Source organism: Mya arenaria, chromosome 4 (assembly GCF_026914265.1).
Source record: "Mya arenaria isolate MELC-2E11 chromosome 4, ASM2691426v1".
In the NCBI taxonomy this organism is placed as follows: Eukaryota; Metazoa; Mollusca; class Bivalvia; order Myida; family Myidae; genus Mya; species Mya arenaria.
The window spans coordinates 52078582-52102441 of record NC_069125.1 but is presented as its reverse complement, the minus strand read 5'-3'; the positions used below and the strand labels follow the sequence as shown (position 1 = coordinate 52102441).

The 23860-nt window shown below is 34.2% G+C and overlaps 1 protein-coding gene across 23 annotated transcripts in view; it reads left to right on the top strand.

Annotated features, from left to right (window-relative positions):
• Positions 1-23860, top strand: part of LOC128229851 (cytosolic carboxypeptidase 2-like) — an 83597-nt gene that overhangs the window by 31025 nt on the left and 28712 nt on the right. For 19 of the 23 annotated variants that reach the window (XM_052941725.1, XM_052941723.1, XM_052941721.1 and 16 more), the window contains exons 1-14: positions 6481-7487; positions 11470-11540; positions 13621-13688; positions 13953-14035; positions 15458-15540; positions 16841-16977; positions 17727-17859; positions 18301-18419; positions 20354-20612; positions 21002-21112; positions 21515-21684; positions 21970-22129; positions 22908-23009; positions 23360-23485. In XM_052941725.1, coding sequence (XP_052797685.1) covers positions 7130-7487; positions 11470-11540; positions 13621-13688; positions 13953-14035; positions 15458-15540; positions 16841-16977; positions 17727-17859; positions 18301-18419; positions 20354-20612; positions 21002-21112; positions 21515-21684; positions 21970-22129; positions 22908-23009; positions 23360-23485 — 1980 coding nt within the window. In that variant the 5' untranslated portion in view covers positions 6481-7129. Of the gene's footprint in view, positions 1-1796; positions 1914-6480; positions 7488-11469; positions 11541-13620; positions 13689-13952; positions 14036-15457; positions 15541-16840; positions 16978-17726; positions 17860-18300; positions 18420-20353; positions 20613-21001; positions 21113-21514; positions 21685-21969; positions 22130-22907; positions 23010-23359; positions 23486-23860 lie in introns of those variants that run through there. The other 4 variants (XM_052941719.1, XM_052941718.1, XM_052941726.1 and 1 more) reach the window with 2 other exon arrangements.

Sequence of the window (23860 nt, the reverse complement as noted above, 5' to 3'; positions counted from 1 at the left end):
TAATCATTATGATGATTGGATTTTTGGATACTCTTGCTATGCGGGATGCTAGGAGGGCAGGCGGTAAGAGACTGGTGCTGTCATTATATGGTACACTTATGTAATATAACATGAACACCATTAAGATAAGAAGGATTGTTTCATTCATTTATTATAGTGTCTGGGTCACCCGAGGCTACAATTAAAAAATAAATAAATAAGGACACGATTAGAATGGCCTTTCTATTTTCAAAATTCAAACTGGGATCAGTGACACAAATTGCAGAGGCATCTAATTACTGCAAAAGTGATCATAAAATCCTCATTGCAGTAGAGTAGTTAAAGTGTTTGTGGGTCATTCACCGTCAATGTGGGTTTGTAATCCTGTTCATATCTAGATTGAACTATGGATTAATGTCTTTGATAATCCTATTGTCATGCTCATGCAGCATTGTTAGTAAGATTATATAAATGGAAGACGAGATCCAACAGCAGATTTGAAGCAGTAACGTTATGTTTTAACCCATTTGAGTTTGAACATAATTACGAACTGTATAAAGCAAGTTTGGCTAATGTCACATAAGCCATCTGCAATGTCCTTCAAATCCATATTTTTAAATTTATACATAATGCCATGTCAATTAAAGTTTTAGTTTGTTGGTTTTTGGCCGAGATGAATTGGAGTAAGTAGGTGAAATAAATAACGAAATATTAAAAGTCTAACGCAGCTAGATGAAGGATTAATTTTCATAAGAACCTTCAAATAAATTTTAATGGATATAATGGTCGAAATCTTTTTTGGATACTATCACGGCACACCCCTTTCAAACAAGCATGTTTATGCCTCTACTACTGAAATATGTATGTTTAACAAGTGAGGCAATATGCATACATAGAATTATGGATGTTTTATGAAAACTTATAGTCATTAAACCTATGGGAATGTTTAAAATGGGGTGAAGTAGTTATGCACCTGGGGTTTTGTTTCCCACTGCACTTAGTAAAACCAGAGTAATGGCCCTTGAATTAGCAAAAAGAGGTATTTCTGGATTTATGTCGCTCAAAATTCCAAAACTATTTCACCAAAGCCAACAACTTTGGGGGTATGTTATTTAGGTGATGAAGTTGCGCACCTAAGATTTTGTACCCCTTTCCACTAAGTTTGTGGAACTCATAATTTTGATGCACATTCATGGAGAATGATGAAAATAATGGCCCTTGCTTTTGTGGCATATTGGGGCCTCCATGTCCTATGGACACAATTCTAGTTGTTCCTAATCGTTATTGTTTGATACATGAAACAAGAGATATTTCTTTTTACATTTTCATTTTCTTTGTGTAAAAAAGGAGTAATTGCTTTGAAAAGACAGATTTAGAATGTGCACTAATGTTGCATTTGTACTTTTTGTTTTGATTCCAAATTGGATCAAAAAATGTAACTGGCCAGTTTCTTGTAATTTGATTACCAAATTTGACAAAAGAACCTTTAATATAATACTTTACCACAATTAACGAGATATTGTCATCAAAATTTTATATATCCCAAATGTTTTACATGCTATTGCCACTTTCTGTTAATGAAACATGTTTATAAAAATGTCCTCCTTTTTTTTTACTGATAATCAATTTCTGACTTTTAAATTTTTCAAAAAAAAGTCCTATCAATGCTTGGAAATCATTTGAGGTATGCAGCAGTCCCGCGCTTGGTGCTGTAATTTTCTATAAATACAACATTGAAACATGAAAACCTTTATTGACATGGAGCATAATGCAATTGAAATGTGTTTTTTTTCTGACCTGTATGTGGTATTTTTCAGGGCGTAACCAGGGTTACCGGAGCACATTCCAGACATACGCAGAGTGGGAGAAAAACTACATTGTGTCCCAGTCAGAGAGCTCTGAGTGCGATTCGGAAGATTCAGATGATAAAAAAGGTGAGTTACAGATAGCTCCTTAGGTATAAGTTGGTAAAACAGTATGCATGATTGTTTTTTTTATACATGACATATTATACTTTAACCAACATTATCTGGGTGTGCTGTGTCCAGCATGCTATCCAATCAATTACATAAAAAACATTTATACAATCATTACCAAATTTGGAAAGAATGTGTAGAGGAAGAATATCTCATTCAGGTTTGATAATCAGCCATGTTGCCTCAGTCACTCCAGAGTTATGACCCTTGAACTGCCGAAAACTGTATTTACAGTTTCCGCTCACGTACAACCAGTTATCACCACACTTGGTGTCTCAAGAAGTTTAATTATAAGTTGAGAAGTTGCAGTAGGCTGGGTGCGTTATTCGAGTTGTTTATGTCACTGTCATCATACAGAAACAGAGATATTGACATGAGGCAATGGAACACAGGACTATATATATATATGTATTCAATTATAGTGATTGTATACATTGGTTTAGTTAGCCAGGATCCTCAGGCTGAGATACATGTTGAGTTATACCCTATGCTTTGAGAACAGTAGGTCCCAATTTAAAAAAAAATCTTATGCATAACATGTGTATTTTATTTTATTTAGCTGAAATACTTGTTTAACCTTGATTTTACAACCTAGATATAGTTTTATCATGATTAACGTGTCTAATTGTTGCCCTAGCCCATTGGCTGCACAATGGCTTCACCCCTGGCTGACCATATCCCCCTGTGCAGTGATAAATCTAAAAGGTTACCCTTACCAGTGGACAAGCTGTAATGCTGAAAAGAATAATTTAGAACCAAAATGGTGGTTGTGTTAAACAGCAATGCATTAAGAAAGAGAGCCTGTCTAAGCTCTGTGTATGTCAGCTTGTTTGAGGTTGCATGTTGCAACAAATTATTCACAACAAAGGCTAAGAGTTGGCTGAAAATGTGTTAATTCTATGAATATATAATAGAAAGATAGCCATTTATTGAGCACTGGCTTAGTATCTATCACAGCAAAAACAGTTTCAGTTAAAACTGATATATTTGGTTGATTATTGTTATTGCTGTAGACATTGAACATCATAATTTCCAATTTGGTATTGCTTGTAACCTCAAGTTTAACATATTTTGAAAATACTCCAAAGGGACATAATATGTTTTCACCTTCTGCAGTTCATTATTCAATTATCTCCCTTGGAGTATCCCAATGGTAAATAGTAGCAAATAGTATTAAAGAGTTCTGTAAGTAGTAATAGCTATTCATTGTGATGTGTTGACATTGTTAAATGTTCCATGTGATAGAGTCCACTTTTTTCCATTGTTGTATATTGAACTGAATTATTTGTTTTCATTACTGCTATTGGAAATTGACTTGTTATGTACATTGATGGTATATAACTACTACATATGTTCAGAAGTCAGTGTATTATTTTTGATAATACTTACATTGTATTATGTTTTAACCAAAATATTAGTAAAGTACTTTTTTACCGAAGAATACATTTTATGAACTGAAAATAAGTTTTTCATCTTAGTAAATATTGTATTATTTAAACTGATCTCTTCATTTTTGCTTGACATAAGTATATGTAATAGCTGTAAGTGAAGCAGTTGTTTTTGAGGAGGAAAACAAATAAACAGAAAATGTTGTTTAGCCCTGCCATTAAGAAAAAGACATGTGCAACTTTGTGCTGAAATTGGTAAAATAAACTGACTACAATGGACCAAGACTTACAACCAGATATCTGGGCTGTATTCATAAAAAACTTATGTCATGTCTTAAAGCTGCACTCTCACAGATTAAACGTTTTGACAACATTTTTATTTTTTGTCCTGGAATGAGCCAATTTATGCTAAAATGCATGGAAACAAGTGATATAAGACTACTGACAAAACATCAGATCGCAGTTTGTCATATTTAAGTTCATAAATTGATGTTTTATGCAATTGTCTTAAACCGTTAGTGACGGTTTAAGCCATAATACATTAATTTTCAAGCCTAAATATGAAAATCTGCAATCTGATATTTTGTCAACAGTCTCATATCATTGGTTTGCTGATATTTACGCACAAATTGGCGCATTCAAAGTCAAAAAAAAAAAAGTTGTCAAAACGGTTAATCTGTAAGAGTGCAGCTTTAAGTCAATTTCTAAAAATTATCAAATTAAAACAAAAGTTTCATTTTTTTTTTTAATTAAAGTATATTTATTAAATTAAATCAATGACAAAAAGTATTTAAGATATTAATGAAGTCATTGTATCAAATGTCTAGTGAGATACTTAACTTAGTAATTACTGAAATTACTTAATAAGTGAGGAAATGAGTCAAGATGTTTTATGAATACCTGCCCATCAGACAGCGCTATGTTCCCTTATAGAGATCTGTGGCAGACAAACAATAACAAATTGTCAAAGTGATAAACCTCTTTATCAACTGCATTTTGCATGTCTCTTTTGATGGATTTGAAGCCAAATTATAGGATTTAAGTCTAATACAAATATGGCATGAAGTGTTAGAACAAAACAGGGATTGATCTGCACTTTGTTCCATACATGTCTGTATGAAGACTTATAATACCCTCCTGTGATCTGTATGATAAGAAGAGGCCTTTGTGTGGTGCTTCTGAAGACACGGTGGAGAATGATCAAGATGGACGGATATCATGTCAACTGTCACGGTGATTTCCCAGACCAGACATTTACACTCTAACCATCAAACCATTGGATATGAACAATGATTGAAGCTTCTGAAAAACTAGCTTTTTTGGTGTTATCGAATGTGAAATTTTTAAAAACTTTTTTTATCATATGAAAGAATCATGAAATATGGATAAGTGATACAAGTGTTAGATACAAGTTAAATTGTCATGTGATTTTTGGTTATCGATTCTAAAAACCTCCTTTTTTAGCATTGTTTGGAAAAAGAAACACTTTGAATCAAATGAAGGAATTATCAAGTTCTAAATGTGATCATGTTAGATTATATCTATTAAATGTGTGATTTGTGATGAGGATGATCTTCACAATTGGTGTAATGGAACAGTTATACTGTAATCAATATATTTGATGAGGAATTAGTCTAGGAATCAAAGGATCAGCATCAGCTTTTGATAGAATGAATTATAACTCCCGGAGGAAAACTTACTGTACAATAAATAATTCATGGAAAAACCATCTCCAGTAGAATCACTGTCAGCTTCTACCATTCGTTATTCAATTTAAATGTATGGCATAATTGATCTTTATTATATAACAACAATAGTTTCTTAATGGAAGTAAGTATTATAAAGAGGGAGATCATGCAGTAGTTTTTATCGGTGTAATCTTATGGAAATGTCTGATATAGAAATACAGTCTAACATTCAGAATTACATTAGATCCTAGAGTCGCTTACATAATGTTTGTAACTAGAAACTAAACGAATTGATATTTCTCTAATAGAATTAGGGCTGCATTACTTGACCACTGTTAGAAGCTATATCACATTACTATTTAATTCAAATTTCCCTACAAATAGTTGTATTTACCCAAGCAAATATAGGAATGGCTAAAATAGGAAAACAAACATTAGGAGTCAAAGGAAATAGATACAAGTTGAATAGAATTAAAGGTAGACGGTGTGGCAATAATGTTGACTTTTCACGGTATTTCGGGCCACTTTAGGGTAGTCAAACACTGTAGGGCTACTTACTCAGCCTTTCAAAGTTTCCCTTGACTCTGTCATACTTATCCGTTAATATTATGTTTTAAATGAACTTTTCTTTTGTTTTTGGACTACATTCTCTTTGATCACAATTTGGATATTGAAGATATCTATACAAATCATTGTCTGTAAAAAACACACTTAAAAATGAACATTTCTTTTGTTTAAGCCGTTTTATTTTGGTACTATATTTTTGTTCGGTTCACTATTTTGATATTGATAAATGATATCCATATTCAAAACCTGCACAAATCATTACTCGTAAAAAATATTACTTCATCTTGGATCTTTCTACGTTAGGATTGCTATAAAATGAATAGAAAAAGTCAAATTATGTTGAAATTTTCTTTAATTTGATAAGTTCTGCAATAGGATAACTTACAAAGAATGATTTATAGATGTGAATCGGATAATAGCCTTGTCAAAGTCAATACAATCGGACATATAGAAAAGGGTGTGATAACATTTCTGCTTATCATTCTTTATTGTTGATTTTTGGCTTTGATAAGCTTCTTGGTGTAACTAAAGAGTCTCAGAATGGTAATCAAATTTTCCAATCATAATTGATATAAGAAGATAGCAAACAGCATTATTTGGCAGACCAACTGTTTTTGTGCTATTTGCCGGATTTTAAGGCATCATTGAATCTAGTCGTAACTAATTTGTCTTTACAAATATTTTATTTTCAAAAATGAACTGTTATTTGTTAAAAAAATTGTATTTGGTTGTGAATAGTATGAAACAATAGACAATTGTATATATAGTGGTAGATATTTGATAAGCTAGGCTAAATGATCGGCACATATTTTCCAATAGAAAATTCAATGCTTGGCTCAAATTGTCAGTCGTGCTGGGTTGATTTGGTCTGTCAATATATTGTTAATTGTCATTAGAAATTGTGTGGATTTTTTAGCTCTCCACAGTAGCCAAGTGATAGTTAAACATTCAGGGAATATTTAAATAATCAAACAAAGTGTGAGTAAACCACATTCAAACATTTATTGATATACCTATAAGCCGGAGGAAAGATAAAATATAAAACTGTTGGCATTCACTGTGGCATTCTCTATTTGATGTCCAAATCAATTAAAGAAGAATTTTAACACAAAGTATATGTTTTCAAATTTGGCGCATGCATAATTACTAGTTATTTTATTCAGGCTCTGAAAGAGGATTTAATCTCTGCTGGATAGAAATGTTGAAAGTTTTCAACCTTTTTTGTGAGTTGTAAAATTGAGTATGAAAAGGGAGAAAAGGAAGATAATGGAACAAATAATAGCTGGGCTTACATTTACATTAGCAAAATGAAAAAGAGGTTCAAACAGATTTTTAATACATTTGACTCTTAGGAAATTGGTAGGAATGAGACATGTTGAACGTGTTTAAGAGGAGTTTTTGAAATATAAGAACATTTGTAACATAGTGGAAGAGTGATCAGGATCATGCATTTACAGAAGTGTTTTCTAGTCATATTTTTGTTTGCAATAGAGTAGCAGTTGGAAGTTAAATTTTGAATAAAGTGTACAAAATGTACCCGATCACGAAATCTGCCACACAGTTTGGATTCAGTGCCATTACTGGTGTGGCCGACACTGCAGACAATATGGAGGAGTATGTGTACGCCGATGACCCTAAAGATGGGAACGACAGTAGTGCTGAGGACACACGAGACAATTCTCTTCCCGGTCCCCCACCCAGCCAGCGCCTTACCAAGTCTGCGGGCCCTGCAGTGTCATACATGAGAACCCAGGCCCGCAGACTCCACCGAGAAAAGCAGGGGCTGGACCCCAATGCCTGTGACGAGAATGAGGAGGATTGCTTCACGATACCATGGAGGCTTATTCCCGAAGACATAGTGGAAGATTTAGAGTTTTATAAAAATGCAGGTATTGTGATATTAAACATGGAATTAGCTCTGTTGTGGTATGATTATTCTAGTTTGTGTATTTTTGTAAAATTGTTATAATATTGTCAAAAAAAATACATAAGTCATGCATTTTTGTATACAACAAAAACATCTTTTTACGAATTATTCCCTACGTGTGATTTTCAATTTTCTCTGACTATTATGATATCAAATTACTACACTAGTTAATTCATATATTCAATATTCTTTGCTATTGTTTTACTTGTAATTAAATTTTACTGCCTAATTTAACCTTTTCGTCTGTAGACAGCTAGCGATATAATTACAAGCAAGCTAAGGCTAATATATTTAAAATATATCTTGTATTTCAGCATTGACAGATGTGAACAATGTACACATGTACTGTTAAACAAAAACATGTGATTCAAGGCTATGGAGTACTATGGTTAGCTCCTGGTTCTTCCCTGTTTTGCATGCTCTTAAAAATATAATTTTTTATAAACTATTATGCCAAGATTTTATCAGCCATGAAAATTGCAATTATGTAGGTTTTTTAGCTTGTGGAATAAATGGGTTGAGGTACTGTATAAGACTCGGCGTCAGCATGCAAAAACTTGGCCATTACCAAAAAAAAACATTCAACATATTCAATTGAAACTTAGCGAACGTTAGTAAACTTGTTGTCAATATGCACATGCCCCTGTTTGTATAAAAAAAACTGACAAGCATTGGCATAGAATTGTGGTACTCTTCTTGATGTTTACAAGTCACGTTTAAGCTTCATTTTCTTAATGCTTCATACCCTTGGGTCCTCATATTTATATTTGGTAAACGATTTAAACATGGAATTTCTATTAAGAAACAGACCCTTAATTGAAGTTTTATTGAACATAGTTCACTTGTTAGAGACAATATGCACATTTGTGGCATACAAGTGTGGTGCTCTTGTTATGCTTAAAGTCATGCTACCTTGGGTCTTTTTTTTTATATGTTAAAATGATTTAAACGTGGAAGTCTATTAAGAAAAAGACCTTTCATTGAAGTTTTATTGAACATGATGATATAAATTTGACAAATAAAAAACATGCTTTTATTGATATTAAATTGTGCATAATTGATACAGATAGGTAATCTAAGTGCTATCAGCCACGTCTATAGAGAGGGGTTCCCTGGAGCTTGGATTGCCTGGTGCAGCATTTGTCTGTGCTTTCTTTTCTCAATCCCCTGGTTCCATAAGAGGTCCTTGTGCCATTGTGCAGACTTCATGAAGACATGTCATAGTGGAGATCAATCAGACATGCTTCATTTTACATTTTGTGAATATTGTCCTTTAGGCATGTAATTTAATAGTTATTAAATGATAAGTGTATTTAATAATGTATTCCCATGATTGAATTCGTATTGCATGAAACTTTGATGAAAAGGAATGGTTTGATGTCTTGCCTGTGTTAAAAGAGGGCTTCAATTAGCATATATTAGTTGTCAGAGTAGAGCTATCTAGTTTCCTCTTATAAATTCTGGTAGCTTTTTCCAGGATCAAACAATACACATAACATCTTCATTTGATTAATAGAAGTCTTAAAATGACAATGGATTTGTATGTTTATAAGTATCCTGTATGACATTAAAAGATGTCTGTAGAAACTGCAATTTGAGTAAGATAACTGCCAAACACCTTAGTCAACTTGTACATTGTTTTGTACAGTCCTGCAAAGCTTTAAAGTGTGTCCTTGATGTAACTGTAGCAGCTACTGGTATGGTTCTCTTCGAAGAGCAAATATCAGTTTTTTATCAAACTCGAAACTGTTGTTAGCCTTTTGTACAAGTCTTGTTTGAAAAGGCCATTGCTTATTTGTAGAAGGAAATGGAAGGTAATTGCAAGGTCAGCTACATGTACCTCATTTTTGTTTGTCTAATTTTCATCGGAAACAATATTAGGATATTGTCAAAGAGATGGAGCCATTGTCGGCACTGTTGGAGGTGTTACTGGTAATAGAAACTTTTACCCTTCATTGCCCCTTTACCAAGATTATTGTTGGAATCTGCTTGCAGTGCTCTGACAACCCACATCATTTATACTGAATTTATTGGGAAGAAATAATTCACAGAGGTCAAAATTAACACAAGCCTTGGGTCCAAGCCCAGCACTGGTTAAGGTTTTACGGGCTTAATGCTCATATTCTTTATTTTATAATATAGCAAGGTTTGTTGATTTCTTTAAGGCATGCTCTAGTATAAGGATTTGGGCTTGTTCATCCAAAAGTCTTATTCTGATGTCTGTATCCTGATATCTGGAGCAAAAATAGAAACACCTTGGTTGCTAAGCCTGTCATGTTATTATACTCTGAACTCACTTACATTGACTTTTAGTTGAGCTATTAACCTTTTAACAAGAGCTATATTGAACACCAGCGTTAATTGCCATTTGTGGTCAATAGTCTTAAAGAGGCAGAAATCATTCTCATGTTTGATGGAGCAGGGCTTTTGTTGAGCATTCTGTTCCTTTTCATTGCTTCAGATGAGATTTGTAAAGAAGCTCTGATAATTGCCTGTTAACTGGCATATTACTTTCCCCATAACATCCATAATATATTGAATAATCATTTATGTAAAATTTTCAAATGTGCTTGAGAAATTTTGCTATTATTTATGATAGAATACATAATATAGTTGAAAATTTACATCATAATTAAAATTCTTAAATTACTCATAGACAAAAATATTCTTTGAATTTTGCACGAAATGAAGTTATGATGTGCCTTGGAAAGTATATATCTATATTTCAAGCAACTGCTATTCTAACAAAGAATGTCTTTGAGTTAGAATGTGTTACATGAAAGGTTCACAGAGTTTCAACCAACACACACAGTTCAAATGAATTAAGAGGGTTTTAGATTATTGTACAGAAAGTTTAATGTTGTCAATTTACCACTAAATCTTTTAGGCCATTTGAAAAATGATATATTCTAATCAATATGTATAGGACCAATATTGGCAAATTGCTTACAAATATTTACAAAAAGGCTGCATTAATTAATGTTTGAAGACTGCCAAACACACAATTGTCACATGGTCTAGTTTGGGCTGAAAATTGATACGTCAGCATTTTTTTCATGTTTTGCTTAAACCACTAGATATTTATCTGCATTTTCTTACATAACATTTTCGGAATCTTATATTTTGTCATTATCATTCACTGCAACAAAAGAACTGAAACAGTTCTGAGACATTATTATATATTATGTTTAGTATTTAATTTTAGTAAAACATAACTGTGCTTTATATTAATGATTATTATTTTGTTGTTTATATGTATGATTTTAGACTATGTATTTTTAGCTGATTTCCATCCATAAACAATGCAGTTGCCATCTGCAGAATATTTTATAGTGTTATTATTACTGCATTTGCTTCATGAGGCTGTATTCAACTTCTGTGGATTTTGACAGATTCAGATTTCACGAAACCCCAGCCAAATCTGCAAAAAGCGATGAGATTCAAATACGGTGAACTGGTTCAAAATGTAGTACTAATAATACTTTTAATGTATACATTACTGGTTTAAGGCACTTTGAATACTCATTTTAAAATACATAATTTCATTTTAGCAACACACAATACTTTCTGATGTCATTTTGGCAATGCCTATTAATACTTGTTCATCGTAAGGAAAGAGGAGTTGAATATGGTCCTATTGTAATACAGAAAATTGTGTTTTGCAATATGTTTTGCTTTCTGATTTATGATGCTCATATAATCAATGTACTTTCTATCTTCAGACTATGTAGTTTCAGTCTGTAAATAGTTTGATTTCCATTTAAAAATGCAGTTTCATTCTGCAGACTATGTAGTTTTGATCTGCTAATAGTGTGTTTTTATTTCCAGATATTGCCCTACTGCTACGAACGTTACAAAGTTGTGTCATTTTTCTGACAATGTTGTCTTTATTTCTTAACTTTGTTTTCTACCTAAAGACTACATACACTGTTTTCCACTTGCAGACAATGTATTGCGGGACCAGATACAGAGGACCACACAGCTTGTGTTTGTGGAGAAGGAAGGAAAGGGAATGGTTGGTGCATTTGTGTTTTTGTCTTTAAACCTTTAAACCGTATGCCAGTGTGTTCCATTTTTGCCTTGCGGCAGTTTGGTGTTTGTGTCATTCAGGGCTTTTAAAAAGCGATCGATTATCTTAATTTTACCAATGTAAGTCAGCTATTTTGCCTGTCCGGGACACTGGTCGTAAAACACAGGACATGTTGACACTAATCCGTTAATTGGTACGTGTGTCGTCGAGGTCATCGTCAATCACCCGATAATGTTGTGCTTAACGAGTGGGGGAGGGTTCTTGTATACAAATTCATTGTTTTCATATGGATTTGTTTGGTCTTATGAATGATAGCTTTTAATTGATGAATTGATATTTTTCACACATTTTACCAACAAACGAGCATGAAGGTAAGTTCAAAGAAAGTGACAAAATGAGTAAAAAAAACAAAATTAAAACACGGAAAACATCCCATATTCCTTTCAAATTTCAAAGTCGATACGTCGTTATACTTTTAACAACTTATGCGTCCATAAGGAATTTTAGTGTTTTGACCTTTTTTCCGAACTATCGTGTGTATTTTACGCCGAAATAAAACTGACGATATGGGGTTTACAGGTGGTTATATAGAGTGCTTTAATCACGTGACCATGGTAAGTCACGTGATCGCTTTATACAGCCGATTGTTGACACGTCTCTATCAAAATTATATGCATCTCCAAACGGAAAAAAGCTCATCGACTGGAAAATCTTCTTTATCGTCTGAAAAATATTGTGTGTCATAAATTGCAAACGTTTTAAATGTGATGAAAAAATAAATATTTTGTAACGCATGTTCTCAAAAGCGCGGGAAAACAGGTGCCCGTATAGTTGTTTATTTCCTGTTTTGATGAAACCGAAAGTAGACTGCATATCCTCCTGGTTAGCACTTCATTTAAAGCCTGGGAAAATATCTGGTGGTTTTATTTTTTCAAGAAAATGCAGAAAAAAAAACAACCATGTCAAGTAAAAAATACGTCTTGGCAGTCAAAATAGGTACATTTTCCCGACGTTAAAAACGACTAAAATAGCCCCAGATATGCTATAGAATGCACCACAGACGTTCCCCATTTAAAAAAAATTCTTGGGGGGCATGCCCCCGGACCCCCCTAGTGTGCGTTGACATTACGATGGGTGTCCCTGAATCGACCCAAGAAATTATCACATGTATGGCTTTTTATATAGTACCCACGGGTCCGACTTTCGGACCCATTCCCAAAGCAAAATATAAGATTTTTTTCCCAATCTTCAGAAAAAAATCCCAATCAAAAGTAAAAAACATTCTTTTTTTTAGAAAGTCTTTTAAAATGAACTGGTTCATTTTCAACAGCCTAATAAATTATGTGATGTAAATTTTTTTTGATAATTGTACTCGGAAATCATTGATTTTCATCACATTCAGATATCTGTATGAAATATTATCAGTCATGATTGATTTATTGCAAAATATATTTACAGACACCCAAGGATTGATATCTCAGCCATTTTGGTTCTATTTAAGAAAATTAAACTAATATAAAATCATTTCCTAGTTCGCAGAAGACTACACAGCTTTTTCTTTTAACTGTTAAATTTCCCAATTTCAGCATTTTCACGACAAATTATCCAAAATGTCTAGGGTCTTTTTCCCAAATTGGGCAGAAAAAGCCCTGTCATTACACTAGGCCTAACAGGGTGAGTTTGTTTACTAGTGGTGTACCTGGTGTTCACCTCTTTACCTGGTTTTTGTAGGTTTGATACCCACTAGGTACATGCATCTTCTCACATGGTCTCTAAAATGGAAACCAGTACTGCTTTCTACCCAGGAAACAGACTCTATAATAATAATAGATATATCAGCTAAATATCTTCATATTTGAGGTAGAATAAATCATTACATTTTTCATCAGGGTTTCTCTTGATACATGTAGTTTCATTTTCCGAAGTTCTTGCATTCTTCTAGATGCTTTATTCAGAATAATTCATATGATATTGGACAAACTGGTTATAATCTATGAATGTAAGTGAGGTATATATTTTGTTTCCCCTATGTCACTATGCATTTACTTTAAGTCTTATCTTGTAGGTTCCTAAACTCAAGGATCCAATCAACCTCTTTCCCAAGGAGCTTGGTCCTCAGCAAGCTGCAAGATGGTTTGTATTTTATGTTTTTTTTTGCTTATATCTTTCAATCCTTATGTTTTCTTGTGATAGTTATCATAAAATAATTGGAATCAAACTTGTACTTATGGGTACTTGAAAAAGCTTTTTGGCTATCATTATTAAAAATGTTTTACATGACTTCATTTGTAGGTGCAAATACATTACCCTGACATCGTAAGGAATATAAACTCTTTTGAATTAGGTGCATTGAAAGGTCACTCTTCTATAGTTTATTAATTCACCATTTGTTTTTAGGCCTGCTGATATTCAAGTGATAGAGAAGAAGATCAAGCACATTCCCTATGTTCCTCAAGAGCCCGAGCCCTTCTACAAACTAAGTAAGTCACTGCATGAAGTGATTTGGAGATTCTCAAAAATATATTAGCACTAGCATAGAACCTGGTGGGCTTGCCCATCCTTTTCGGAGAGTGGCAATGCTACACCACTAATTTAACTTGCCAAACCCCATTGCCCCACCTGAATTCTGCCCCACCATTCATGTATAGATTTAAGAAATATGATCAGATTGAGCGTGAATTGATGTTTTCGCTAACCTGAGGACAAAGTGCTCAGGGTGAGCTATTGTGATTGGTCTATATATGGCGTCTTGCGTGCATCTTCTGGTGTGCAGAACTCTGGTTGCAATGGAAACAGGAAAAACGTAAAAAATCTTCTTGACAAAAACCGTAGGGCCTATAGCTTAGATATTTGGTGTGTAACATTGTTTAATGGTCCTCTACCAAGATTGTTCAAATTATGCCCCTGGGTTCAAAATTGGCCTGCCCCAAGGGTCACCTGTGTGACATAAAGATATAGAGAAAAATGAATAGAATTTTCTTGTCTGAAACTGTAAGGCCTAAAGCTAAAATATTTGGTGTGTAACAGTGTCTAGTGTTGCAAAGGTTAAAAACTTTCAATCAGGTGAGAGATTCAGGGCCATCATGGCCCTTTTTTTTATTTCTATGACTTCTTGATATTAGATAAAATAACTGTGTGTGGCCAAAAAGACTCAAAATCAGGCAATACTTTTGAAAGAATAAAAAAATCTTATTCTCTCTATGCATGTTTAGAACATGTACACCTACTTAAAAATTGCTAGGCCCGTGTTTTAATTTGCTGATCAGTCTGATACTTGCAATACTGATGGATGTTCATTTTTTTCTACAACAAAATCAATATAAGCAATTTCTCTGTCATCTCAATGACTAGTTGAAGTGTTGGGCCTATGCAATTAATCAAGCTGTCAGGCTGGAGGTTGTATATCTGTTAACAACCTCTTGAGGAACTTCTTCAGTCTGATCCATGTCAGCTACTGGTTGACATTCCTGATGATATAATGTCCATTTTAAAGCTGTTTATGCATGTATGTAAAACAAAGCAATTAATGTGTTTATGCTGCAAATGCTTTATTTTGTAAATATGATAAGTAGTATATCCCGTATTATATCCTTAGCTCCATAGCGTAAGGATTTGTGGGATTATAACCAAACTTGCCTTTTCTTATCGAAAACAAAAGACGGCTAGTTCAGTTATACACCAAGTCGTCTATGTAATCTTAACAGCAGAAAAATGGTTGTTTTGTTGATTTTGTTTGGTTATAAAAAAGAATAAGTAAAAAATTCTCATGAGAGGTTTATGTTAAATTACATGTAGAAATAGATTGTTTATGTATCGATCATACATTTTTGAAAATTTACTTGTATACTTCATCCCTGTTGTATATACATGTATTTATTGTAACCATAATGTCTTGTTTGCAGCTGGTACAGAGAAGACGCCGATGGTTCGAGGGGAGGACCGGGGAGGAAGGCTTGTCTATATGTACGAGCCTCGCAGCACATTTGTAAGTTGTCCTCAGGCTTTTTTGATTCTCAGAGAGGATTTCCTAATGTGTGATCGTATGATGTTCTATTCTTTTAGAATACTAAATACTACCTCTTGATTGCGACAGAATTTTTGTTGTGCTTAGAATGTGACTAATAAGTTTAATGGATGTTTCATTCTTCTCTGAGCAGGTTTGCAAAATGTGATTTTTTGTGTACTGCTGTTTTCGGATATATTTGTAATTGTATTTGAAATTTGTAAAACAAATGCATTGTAAAGTAAACAAGTACACAACTATATGCCAATGTTTTGTTTTTGGTTTCATTGCTTTTATGATGCTTGCATTTTAGTTAAGCTGCCGACATGAGGTTTGTCACAAGGCAACATAGTCAAAAAAAAATTGTAGAAATATAGAAAGTAGACTAAAAAAGATTTTAATAAATGGATTTTCACTTTTTTAAGAATTTTATATTGCCTCACTTGCTTTTATTTTAAAAATAAATACAATGTTTTGACCAGAATGTTGGCAACCTTTATTGAATTATATCCTCTGATATATATCGTATATCTATGATTTGAATAGTCATTGTGCTCCAAATCATGCCCCTGTACTATTGTTAATGGGTTAAAGACGAGGAATGCCTTTGATGACACGGATATCATGTTAGTTGGGAGCATGTTTTTATAATGACATTAGTCTATGTTTTCAGATATTTGTCTTGATAATAGTGACTTTGTACTAATTATGAGGTCATTATTATTGTAATCCGTTTTAAATTGCAGTCATGTAGGCCACAAACATGATTCTGCGTTCAGTTTATGGAGATGTTCGATATTTTTTATCACCATTCTTCATCTCTTGTCATTAGGACTTGGAGCTTTTAGAAAGGAATATAATTTCATGTTTATATTTATAGATACTCAAATACTGATGTCTGTACAAACATTTAAAGAAGTTATTTCTAAATAGATTGTCAGTTTTGAGCCTCACCAGCTGATTGAAATAATTATGAAAAAAGTATGCTGTAGCATGCTCTAGTAGTGTTTAGCTTGCCTTTTTTATAAGAAAATATCAAGGTTTGTGATAGCCCTGGTGCTTGCTTGTTGGGGTGTTCATTTTTTAATCTTGTTCGAACCAGTTTATGTTTCATTGCATTTAAAAGAAAAAGTTCCAAAGCTACATCTTTATTATGTTGGCTTGAAAAAGATAAATGCATTTTTTGAAAATCCGAGAAAGTTTCAAGGCATAAAATTGGCATATTTTGCAGCTTTTCATAACAAAGTTGACATAATATTTCATCAATGTGTATGTGTTTCAGTTTGTTCGTTCCCGTGTTGGTGGTATCAAGGCAGGGCCAGAACAGTGTGCCATCAGTATAGACCGGTCCCAGGACGATACAACACTGATATTTGAATCCCGCTTTGAAAGTGGAAACCTTGCCAGGGCTGTTCAAGTGTAAGTTAAGATACCCAAATATATTGGAAACTCATGGTTGTTTTGGTTGCTAATTTAAAGCTAGGTTGTTGTCAGATTCCAATAAGTAATGTCTTTATTTTAAATAAACGTGTCGGACACTACTCATTGTTCTGACAGTAAATAGTTATTTAAGCCTTGCATATACAGTGGACAAATGGAAAAATCATAAATATATGCATTGGATAGTCACTGTGACTTGCATCATTTCTTATATAAGCCCTGCTATTCATGTACATAAGAAAGACTCAGGGAATGAAGGCCAAGAAAATGAAGTTGGTTGATAACTGTATTTTGTAGTTTATATCATATTATGTCTCATTGTAAATGATATAGAAAAAGTCAGAAAAAGTGTTATCAAAATGAGTATGTAAACATTTATTTTTGATTCAACTTCACATTCATGTTTGTGATTGTAATTTCTATGATTGTTATAATTCTAGCATATTTATATCAAACTAAGCATAATGATATCAAATAATTAAGTTCACTTGCTGCCTCTATGTATTGCATACCACTGTATGTTTCCACTTGCTGCCTCTATGTATTGCATACCACTGTATGTTTCCACTTGCTCCCTCTATGTAGTACATACCATTGTATGTTTCCACTTGCTGCCTCTATGTATTGCATACCACTGTATGTTTCCACTTGCTGCCTCTATGTATTGCATACCACTGTATGTTTCCACTTGCTCCCTCTATGTAGTACATACCATTGTATGTTTTCAGTTCAGAGTTTGAGTACGAGCTACAGCTGCGTTATGACCTGTACACATCCAAGCACACCCAGTGGTTCTACTTCTCTGTGTCCAACACACGACCAAACAAACAATACAGATTCACCATCATCAACTTCATGAAGGTATTCTTGATACATGTATTATGAATATGCTGTTATATTAGAAAATCAGTCAATGATTTAATATGCCAGTAATGCAGGCCTTCTGAATAGTGTGAAATGAATATGAAAGAAAACAACACATTTTTATTTTTTATGTGCAATCAAATTGTCAAAAAAGGCAATGCAAAGTTTATAAAAGTAATAAGATAAATGGTCCCGTGACATTGGTGTCTACATCTCATCCAAAAAGTCTTCTGAATGAAGTTCACCTGAAGGAGTTCTTTATCCATGACCGCTCCTGATAGACACCAATACTAGTTTGTACCTCAGACATGGACTTCAACATGTTTAATGTCAGATCTCTTCGCAGCAAAGTTAGAATATTACAGAGGTGTTACAAACTCTATAACTACAAATACTGAACTGATGTTGTCACTATATTTCCCACCTATCTGTTTGCAGCCTGACAGCCTGTACAACTATGGCATGAAGCCGGTGCAGTACAGTGAGAAGGATGCCCTGAAGAAGATTGGCTGGCGGAGACACGGTGTCGGCATTAAGTACTACAAGAACAATACCAAGTAGGTTCATGCCAGTTGTGGTAGAGTGTGTGTAACACTTAAAGCCATGGTATCAAAGTACAGTCAAAAACTCCATGGCTCAATATTCTAGGGACCGGCCAAAATACTTCGAACCATATATGTTATTTTTTATTCATTACAAAAAGTATTGTTTACCTCGTTTGTTATTAGCTACGCAATCTCCGCAAGAGAAGAGAAGAGTATTTATTGGACATAGTTACAATCGTAAAGTTCGTAACGTGACTTATTCGATACTTAGAAAATACCATTTGATTTTTTTTATTTATTATAAAAATACAGTTATGCGAAAACAACAAACAAGCAATTTTAAACAGTGGGTAACACAAACATAACTTATAATACCTTATATAAGGTATATCAAAATGCATAGAAATTTATAGATGGATAACAATTAGAGACAGTACTTTAAGTGATGGCATGTTTATTCAATCTCTAAACCATTTAAATTTGATAATATTTATAATCCCAGTCAAGCAATTTTAATCGATTAGCGTCATGTGCTAAATCATACATGTGATAATTTCTTGGGTCGATTCCGGGACACCCATCGTAATGTCAACGCAGACTAGGGGGGTCCGGGGGCATGCCCCCCCGGAAATTTTTTTAAATGGGGAACGTCTGTGGTGCATTCTATAGCATATCTGGGGCTATTTTAGTCGTTTTTAACGTCGGGAAAATGTACCTATTTTGACTGCCAAGACGTATTTTTTACTTGACATGGTTGTTTTTTTTTCTGCATTTTCTTGAAAAAAATAAAACCACCAGATATTTTCCCAGGCTTTAAATGAAGTGCTAACCAGGAGGATATGCAGTCTACTTTCGGTTTCATCAAAACAGGAAATAAACAACTATACGGGCACCTGTTTTCCCGCGCTTTTGAGAACATGCGTTACAAAATATTTATTTTTTCATCACATTTAAAACGTTTGCAATTTATGACACACAATATTTTTCAGACGATAAAGAAGATTTTCCAGTCGATGAGCTTTTTTCCGTTTGGAGATGCATATAATTTTGATAGAGACGTGTCAACAATCGGCTGTATAAAGCGATCACGTGACTTACCATGGTCACGTGATTAAAGCACTCTATATAACCACCTGTAAACCCCATATCGTCAGTTTTATTTCGGCGTAAAAATACACACGATAGTTCGGAAAAAAGGTCAAAACACTAAAATTCCTTATGGACGCATAAGTTGTTAAAAGTATAACGACGTATCGACTTTGAAATTTGAAAGGAATATGGGATGTTTTCCGTGTTTTAATTTTGTTTTTTTTACTCATTTTGTCACTTTCTTTGAACTTACCTTCATGCTCGTTTGTTGGTAAAATGTGTGAAAAATATCAATTCATCAATTAAAAGCTATCATTCATAAGACCAAACAAATCCATATGAAAACAATGAATTTGTATACAAGAACCCTTCCCCACTCGTTAAGCACAACAATAGGCCGATAGATCAATTATCGGGTGATTGACGATGACCTCGACGACACACGTACCAATTAACGGATTAGTGTCAACATGTCCGGGACGTTATCACATGTATGGCTAAATGAAGCCAAGCAATCAAATTAAGGTGTGAGATTCTTAACTGAACCCGCGAAAATAACATCGACCCAAGCAAACAAAACAAAATGTGAAATTCTTACTTGGGACCGCGAAAATGACTTCGAGCATGGAAAAATATCGACCCTCAAGATATCAAGCCATCCGATCGAATTTTATATGAACCAAGAGTAAAAAAAAATCGGTCCTTTTAATCTGGTTTGAGCCAACGAGGATATCGAGCCATGAGATATTGAGCCAACGAGTTTCGGCTGTATCTAAGAGATATTTTCTTATTTAAGGCCCACACAATGCGATTTATAAATTTACAACAAATATTTAAGTGTGTTTTTTTCTTTTCAGGTACGAGACTTCAAAGGGAGACAAATCTTTCTACTCCCTGACATGGACCACGGAGTTCAACCATTCTAACGACACCGTGTATCTTGCTCACTGTTTCCCATATACATACACAGACCTACAGGATTACTTGTTAGACTTGCAAAATGACCCTATCAAATCTAAGATTTGTAAACAACGAGTGCTGTGTAGAACTTTAGCTGGAAATCTAGTCTATTTATTAACAATTACTTCGCCATCAGCTAATCCAGAGGATATGAAAGTAAGTGGGATTGAAGGTGAAATGTCATTTTTTGGTGATGTGTTGGTGTGTACATTTGTGTGTAGGAAGTGCATTTTTGGATATAAGGATCGTGTATCTGGTTTGTATAGAAAGTGACAATTTTGTATTGGTCTTAAGATTCATACTCAGCTTCTTGATGTTCTCTGAAGTTAATCTCTGCAGTTGTTTCTCGTTTATAGCATTTGTTTAAAACTTAAAAAAAGTAATTCCAAAAACTTTGTTCCTCAGTTGAAATTACATGAGCAGTGTTTATCATTGCTGAATAAATTAAATAGTTAGCCATTTTATATTATTCATAAGTGTTATATATATATGCCATATTGATATACCCAATTAAATGTATGCTAAAAAGCCTTTGCTCACAATAGCACAAGAAGGCTGTAGTGCTGACAGCGCGTGTCCACCCGGGTGAGAGCAACTCTAGCTGGATGATGAAGGGATTCCTCGACTACCTCACAGGCAACTCCGCTGACAGCAAGGTATGGTAGGATCTAAACTATTAACAGGTAGTGCACTATTTGTTTAACGCAGGGTTCTCAATAAGTTTCGGTTGAACTGTCTGATATAGACCAGATTCTACTTATAATGCTTAATTTTGACTTAGTTTTCCAAATTTGAGCAGGTCCAATCGCCATTTGAACTGTCCTTTTGAGCCGGCAACCAGATCACTATGAATGGAGATTGTTTCTTAGTCTATGTTTAATTTTTTGTTCTAAATGGAATGTTTGTACACATTTGCCTTTAAATAGTGAAGAAAACAAACAGTCCAGTAGTTTTTTAGATAATTTCAAAAAAATAATCCTATAATGTTGAGGCTTGGTTTGCAAATACATAATTATTTTGTAATAAAACTTGTATTTATGACATTTGTTCTTTTACAGTTGTTGCGAGACACTTTCATCTTCAAGATTGTGCCCATGTTGAACCCTGATGGTGTGATAGTGGGCAACTACCGGTGCTCCCTGGCAGGCCGAGATCTCAACCGCAACTACAAGACGGTGCTTAAAGATGCCTACCCCACTGTCTGGCACACCAAGCAGATGATACGAAGGTCTGTCTGTTATAGCCTTGCATGTAAAACATGAAATGAGTTGGAACTTAAGGCACAATTTTAGTAACACAAGCAAACTTATAAATAAAAAGTTTTAATGCATATTGTAGAGTGATTATTTTATTGACTTGAATGTTTTTGCTTAGAACACTTTGCTTGCAGTTAGGATTGTGTAGAAACAAAAACATATTTGCAAGTATTCTTAAAAAAAAAGTATTATTTAAAGATGAAATGTGTTAACACTACAGCTTGAGCCAGTAAATTAAACAGGAATTTTTGCTTTAGGTTGTTACAGGAGCGAGAAATTGTGGCCTACTGTGACCTACATGGGCACAGCCGCCGCCAAAATGTGTTCATCTACGGCTGTGAAAACAGGCACAATGCAGAGAAACGCCTCCGGGAACGCATCTTCCCCTGTATGCTCGACAAAAACTCTCCTGATAAGGTAGGCTTATATAATGTTAAAACCTGATTTTCATGCTTCCTTTGACGAGTCTCTGTTCATCATGCTTCCTTTAACGAGTCTCAGTTCATCATGCTTCCTTTGATGAGTCTCTGTTTATCATGCTTCCCTTGACGAGTCTCTGTTTATCATGCTTCCCTTGATGAGTCTCTGTTTATCATGCTTCCTTTGATGAGACGATATTTATCATGCTTCCTTTGACGCGTCTCTGTTTATCATGCTTCCTTTGATGAGTCTCTGTTTATCACGCTTCCTTTGATGAGTCTCTGTTTATCATGCTTCCTTTGACGAGTCTCTGTTTATCGTGCTTCCTTTGATGAGTCTCTGTTTATCATGCTTCCTTTGATGAGTCTCTGTTTATCATGCTTCCTTTGACGAGTCTTTGTTCATAATGCTTCCTTTGATGAGTCTCTGTTTATCATGCTTCCTTTGACGAGTCTCTGTTGATCATGCTTCCTTTGATGAGACTCTGTTCATCATGCTTCGTTTGATGAGTCTCTGTTTATCATGCTTCCTTTGATGAGTCTCTGTTTATCATGCTCCCTTTGACGAGTCTTTGTTCATAATGCTTCCTTTGATGAGTCTCTGTTGATCATGCTTCCTTTGACGAGTCTCTGTTTATCATGCTTTCTTTGATGAGACTCTGTCATGTTTTGTAGGAGTTTTTGTTTATCATGCCTTTTTTAGGAGTCTCTGTTTATCATGCTTCCTTTCATGAATGCCTGTTTCCATGCTTCATTATTTTGCCTTTGTGTTTCAGTTCACCTTTGATGCATGCAAGTTCAAGGTACAGAAGAGTAAGGAGGGAACGGGGAGAATTGTTATGTGGAATATGGGCATCCTTAACTCTTACACCATGGAGGTAAATGGCAAGGACAGAGTTTGCTTGATGTTTTACAAATACAGTGTTAAAATGCTACAAAGATGGTAGACATCTGAATCAAGACCAATATTTTCATTCATAAGTTGAATAGTTTCAGCTTTCCCAGGATTACCATCCTCAAATTTATTGTTTTGTTCCATATAACTACACTGTAAATGTTGCTCTTGATTAATTGTTAGCATCTTCATACATTATAAATAATGAAATGACACCCTAACAGAAATGAACAGTACATATAATGTGACATCTGAAAGTTTTTTAAATCAAATAATAGTGAGATAGATAATGATCTAATTTGTATGTCTGATGTTGATTCTACCATTTCATAGGCTACATTCTGTGGTTCAACCCTTGGTAAAAAGAAAGGTTTACATTTCACAACTCGTGACTTTGAGGAAATGGGGTATGATTTCTGTGACACGCTGCTGGACTACTGCGACCCAGATAATACAAAGGTGGGTACCATCTCCAGGATCACTCTCCCTTTCAGCACTGGGCTACTTCACTGGGTGGTTTAACTATGGTTTCAGGAGTGACCTCACTATAAGTAAATGTCATTGAATAACAATAAACATATTGTTGAGGTGTAATGTTTGATTGTTGAAAGAAAAGCTGGTTAAGTTTGATTTGAAACTGGGTTTAAATATGACTAACGCTTGAAATAAGTGATGTGTTTAACATCATATTTTTTTCTATGATGAATATTTCAATCATTTTTGTTCTGTTGTAGCATATTGTGAATATACACACTCTCATGCTATTGTATTTCATACTTCATTTTGAGCTCACCTGAAGGCTTTCATCAGCATTATCTCTAATGGTAATTATAG